Consider the following 5,779-nt stretch of genomic DNA (forward strand, 5'->3'; position numbering starts at 1 on the left):
TTTTCACTAAATAATCTCAAATTTATTTATTTTTTTTTTAAAATAAAATAATAATAAAATAAAATAAAACACAAAATAAAATAAAACACCAATCTGTCAGCATCATCAGTTACACCTCCAATACATGTATGTATGTATGTATGTATGTGTATATATATATATATATATATATTCATGTATGAAAACACCACATTTAACTAACAAACAGACTACGACTTTTTACATACACAGTAAGAGCACAAGAAGTTACTCCCCGTCCGACCGTTGAGACCCCAACGGCTAACTCCAATTCTCTCTAACACTATGCAACAATTTCAATCAACAACTAACCCGAAGCCCGGCCGGATTCATCGGGCCTTGGCGATGGTCCGGCCGGAGACGCCATGCAAGAGCTTGACGAATCCGAGGAAGCTGAGTTTTCCGTCCGTATGTCGAATCCAGTCGTGGAGGACTGCGTGGACAGGCACCGACGGGCTGAGGCCAAGCTCCTAAGACAAGAAAACGACAAAAAAAAAAAAAAAATTAAACAAGTCGAGCTCAAATAAAAATATCAGCTCGTATCTCTTAACGAACGAACACGAGCCGAGCTCAAATAAAAATATCAACTTGTATTTCTTAACGAACAAACACGAGGCAAGCTCGAGTCCTTAACGAGCCGAGTTTAAACATGACAAGCTCGGCACTATTCAGCTCGTTTACAGCTCTAGGAACTGCTTAGCATTTTTTAAGGATCGCCTATGGATACGTACCGAAGCTAATTCCTCGATCATGATGATACGATTGCCGTCCTTTTCGAAGAGTTCGTAGGCGCAACGAGCATGTTGCTCCCATCGGTCGAGCGCCTCCAGCTGGTAGACGCTCAGCGCGGCTGCGCAGAACTCTTCAAAATCCATTCGTCTGTATTGTAGCGCATTGAACTATGGGAATCATTTGGAAGGATATATTAGCGCGAGAAGACGAATCTTAGGATAAATAATGGTATGAAAGCGAGTCGAGAAGCACACCGAAGCAATAAAATCGTGGATCCGCGACTCGTTAATCGCATCCGTCGCATTTTTCTTCACCGCCTGGTTAAGTGACTGAATCAGAGAGCGATTTTTCGACCAAAAAAGGAATCGAGTAAAACCAATAGGCGAGAGGCACAGACCGTTTTGATCGTATCTAAACTTATACAACCGTTCTTGTTCGGTTCTAACATCGTGAACTGCTCCTTCAGGTAGAAAAGCTCATCTGCGGTGAGCGTTTTCGACAAAACCTGGAGAAAATTCGAGCCGTACATCTAATTAATATCGATTTCGAGGATAAAGAGAAAGAGAAAGAGGGGAACACAAACCCGTAACGCAGCTTTCCGAAGGGGAGACGAGAGTAGATACACTTTCATGAGTTTGAAGGTTAATATATCCAACGGGATTTTTATGTCGTCGGTATTTCTGATCCATGGATGACCTGATCGGGAAGAATGAAATACCGAAAATTGATAAATAATCAAGATTACAAAATCGACTGAATTAATCGGTTCTTAACAAAAGGATACTCACACATTGCTTGAGCAGCGGTCATTCGTTTCCTCGGATCCTTATTTAGCAAACGTTTGACGAAATCTTTTGCCTCGGGAGAGAGGCTCGGCCAAGGTTGCTCTTCGAAGCTTGGTTCAGCTTTCACAACAGAACGAAATATACCGGACTCGGTTCGCGCCCAAAATGGGCGACTCCCGCATAACATTATGTATGATATTACGCCAATGCTCCAAACATCGGCCTCAGTACTGTACGCCCTGTGAAGAACCTCGGGTGCTACGTAATATGCACTGCCCACAATGTCATTAAGACGCTCGTCTGCAAAAATTGAAGTGAAGCCATTTTGTTGGTTTCACTAGCAACAGCGAGCATCGCAAATTTGTCACAATTTAATGAACCAATTAGGACTAACCTGGTCTTACGAAATCGGATAAACCAAAATCTATGGCCTTCAATGTTGAGTTTTCTTCTTTGGATGTAAATAAAAAATTCTGAACCAATTAACAAGCATTTGTTAGAATAGCGTACGAAATATTCATAGTCGATTGTGTAAATAAAAAAAGGTTCGACATTTAAATGTGTATTTCCTTAAAATTTGTAAGCAAGATATATAGGAAACGTAGAGTCATAGACAAAAGTTACAAACCTTAAAGAACTTTTAGATAAACCAGAGAAACTCATACCTCGGGTTTAAGATCCCGGTGCACAACCCCTTGGAGATGACAATAAGCAACGGCATTGAGTATCTGTCTGATCACTGTTTTTGCATCATCTTCTGTATACTTCCCGCCTCTGTAACATACAAACAGATTAATTCGATAATAATGCCAGCTACCATGTTAGAATTCACAATTCAAGAAATATATATATATATATATGGATTACATAGCTTTTGCCTTTCTTCATGGAATGAGAATTTTCAAAATCAACGGATACCTTGAAAGTATTCTATCCAGAAGCTCGCCGCCTTCACATAACCTGAAATTAGCACAATGAAATTACTAAGAGAACAGTTTCATGAACATTGAAAAACAGTAGAAACTTACTCCATGACTATGTAGACATTGTCGTGATCTTCGTATGCATCATAAAATTGTACCAGGTTGTTATGACCTGTCAAGGCTCTCAATATTTTTACCTCTTTTCTTACATCCTCAATGGCTATGGCAGTGGTCATCTGATAATAAAATCACAATCTAAATTAGAGAGATCGATTTGGAGAAAAATTGTTGAATAAACATGTTCCAAGATAAAAGTAAAAACGAAATTAAACATGTATTTTGCATCTAGAAACACCAATTGAAACAATAACACTAACAAAAGCCATTGCATCAGGCATTTCAAACAGGTCATAGGGATCAACTTAGGTCAGCTTAAACTTCGCTCATTGAACATGATCTGCTTCTTCGTCGGATCAATCAGGTTCACAGACACCTAGCTGATTATCAAAGCTAAACTCAAATCGGTTATTTTTGTCGGATTTTATTGACTCTGTTCAGAACTCAAAAAGTGCAACCCCTAGCTCAGCCTCGATTCTCAGTCCACCGTATTTAATGTAAGTAAAGACTCAAAACATCAGCCAAAAACAAGATCTTCAAAATTGAATCCTCAAAGCATATTAAACACAATAATACAAATCTAGTCTTGATCACTCCCACAGCTTAACTTGGCGCGTACGAAACAAACAAGAAGTCAACCAAACAAAACATATACACCAGTGAGCACCCGACAAACGCCATATACTCCATCCTCGATCACTTACTCTAGCAAAGATCACTTACTCTAGCAAATGAACTGAACAGGATAATAGCAGATTCGACATCTCGGAAGCCAATCCATATAATCCAACTATAACCAATCATCTTTTCAATTCAAGAGTTGTCTACACATGTTCTTTCTTGCAGGTAAAATAACAAACAAAAGTAAACTTCTCCTTACATAGATCAGATCACCAAACAGATAATCATATATAATATATACATAATTCTACAAACAAATATCAGTCAAGATCAAACAAGAATCAGATCGAGAACAAAATCCAGACAACAGGAAACAAGAAGACAAATAAAATGAAAAGATCCAATTATTATTTACCTTAGCTTTGGGTATGACCTTGACAGCAACTTCCTGCCCTTTGAGCTCCCCTTTTTTGAACTTTGCTTTACAAGTATAGCCAAAATGACCTCTCCCCACCTCCTCCCCCATCTCATACTTATTGTGCAAATTCTTCGAGAATCCGAAGCTCCTATCCAGTCCTGCCTCCTCCCCCTCCGGTATCGACGCCTCGTTCGGCTTCACAGAGCCGCGCCGCCGCGCCAGCACCGCCATGATGTGCTTCGCAGGAGATGGAGGCGGAAACGGCCGCTTGAAGAACCTCCTCGGCGTCGCGTTGGGAGATCTCGCTGGCGACTTCTTCGAGAAGAAGTGATGGTACGGACTGGGGCTGTAGAACGGGAAAAATGGGGATTTCTTGCCTAATTCATGATTCTCTTCATTCTTCTTCTTCTCCGAGCTTGCAGCGCTCTCGCCATTCCTCCTCGCCGGAATCGGACTCATGTCTCCCCGGCGAGGAGTTGCTGCCTCCGGCGGATCAAAATTGTGCTCCGGTGAGGCTTTCGGCTTCGAAGTACAGCCTCCCATCCCGATTCCGTCTCCAGTAACGAATTATTCCACTTCCTTCGACCACCCAGGCTTGCTCGAAATCAACAAATTCCTCTCTTACCTCCAAAACCCAAAATCAACAAGGAATCGAATCCATCACTTGAAAACGGAAAAAATTCAGCTTCGGATTCGTCAGGTGCGAGTGAGAGGGAGAGAGTGTGTGAGCGTGGCGGAGGATTGGGAATAGAAGGAGACGGATCTGCTCCAGAAACTGATAAAAAGTAAACGACGATTCGTGCTTTGATCAACGAATACAGAATTATAAATAAATAAATAAAAAGAATTTTTTTAATTTCAGTTTAAACGGAAAGTAGGAAATGTAATAAAAAAAAAGATGGTAAAGTGAATGAATACTGAGACTGACAGTGACAGGGTGTGTATATATATATATATATATGCGTATACGATTTTGTTGATGTTCATGTTAGTTGGTTTTGATGTTTTACTTTTTTAAAAAAAAAATCAAAATATTAAATTAAAATATTTATTATATTATAATTGTATCATATAAATAATTATGTTTATTTAAATTTTTTCTATTTAAAGCAAATCAGCACAAGTAAACATAATTTTTTAAAGTCTTTCTAATTTTAGATGTATTTACTCTCTTCATCCCAAAAGTATAATCTTTTTGCGTTTTAACACGAGATTTAGGAATATTAATATTACATTAATAGTTAGTAAAAAGTAAGAATATAACTTTTTTGCCTGTGTAAGTTTATTAATAGTAGAGATAATTTTATGATAATATAATTATTTATGAAAATAAAAATATTATTTTGGGACGGACAAAAATGATAAACAAAATTGTTATATTGGAATGGATAGAGTATTAAATAAAAATTTTAAAGAATCTTTCTACTATTAAAAAATTTATGTACTTTAATACACTATAAAATATCAAATTAATATATATATATATATAAATTTATATTTTACAAACTAATTATTTTAATTTAAGATTTTTTTTTCATTTGAAATAAGATATTAAATACTAATTTTAAAGAATCTTATTATTCACAAAATCATATACTTTAATACACTATAAAGTATGAAATTGATATATATTTATATTATAGTATAAAATAATTATTTTTATTTAAAAAAATTTTATTTAAAATTAAAACAGTACAATTTTTAAAATTCTTTCTAAAATTTAAATGTAGCTTGATTCAAATTTTTTTAAAAAAAATTAAAGTGAGATATTAAATAAAGATTTTAAAGAATTTTTTTACTATTCAATAATTCATATATTTTAATACACTATAAATTTTGTTGGATTTTGCTATAAAATTGTTAATAAATTACTCTTTATAATGACTAGATTCACAAAATTTAAAAAAAAAAAAATTAAAAAATAAAATAAAATTACTGCTCTCTTCATTTTACATAAAAGTGTTCATTTTTTCTTATTATTTCAATCCTCCTAACTAATTTATTTATTTATTTTTTGAAAAATGACTAACAAGTTAATTAAATTTTAAATTTTATCATTTATAATTTTGTTAATTTTAATTAAATTATTCAGTTATCTTAATATATAATTATTTTTCTTATATAATACCACCTCCTTCTCATATATAGCTACGCCAGTATTTTAG

The 5,779-nt window shown here is 35.4% G+C and overlaps 1 protein-coding gene across 1 annotated transcript; it reads right to left on the reverse strand.

The window, feature by feature from the left end:
- Positions 1 to 4,423, reverse strand: LOC127240559 (CDPK-related kinase 5-like). The gene is made up of 11 exons (XM_051259284.1): positions 3,612 to 4,423; positions 2,564 to 2,694; positions 2,454 to 2,495; positions 2,201 to 2,309; positions 1,930 to 2,008; positions 1,539 to 1,835; positions 1,334 to 1,446; positions 1,148 to 1,255; positions 1,005 to 1,067; positions 750 to 917; positions 1 to 488 (listed from the first exon to the last, which is right to left on the reverse strand). Exons 1-11 carry the CDS (start codon positions 4,155 to 4,157, stop codon positions 348 to 350), a joined length of 1,797 nt encoding a protein of 598 aa, XP_051115241.1. The 5' UTR covers positions 4,158 to 4,423; the 3' UTR covers positions 1 to 347.
- Between the last annotated feature and the right edge of the window lie 1,356 nt (positions 4,424 to 5,779).

The sequence above is a fragment of the Andrographis paniculata genome, unplaced genomic scaffold (assembly GCF_009805555.1).
Source record: "Andrographis paniculata isolate CXL003 unplaced genomic scaffold, ASM980555v1 Contig79END, whole genome shotgun sequence".
In the NCBI taxonomy this organism is placed as follows: domain Eukaryota; kingdom Viridiplantae; phylum Streptophyta; class Magnoliopsida; order Lamiales; family Acanthaceae; genus Andrographis; species Andrographis paniculata.

What these genes read in the sequence shown, in the direction of transcription:
- LOC127240559 (XM_051259284.1), bottom strand. Translation starts at nt 4,157, where the DNA reads ATGGGAGGCTGTACTTCGAAGCCGAAAGCCTCACCGGAGCACAATTTT. An exon ending in CTGGATAGAATACTTTCAAG is followed by an intron (nt 2,310 to 2,453) that starts GTATCCGTTGAT and finishes TGTATGTTACAG; the next exon opens with AGGCGGGAAGTATACAGAAG. An exon ending in TGATCGAGGAATTAGCTTCG is followed by an intron (nt 489 to 749) that starts GTACGTATCCAT and finishes TTCTTGTCTTAG; the next exon opens with GAGCTTGGCCTCAGCCCGTC.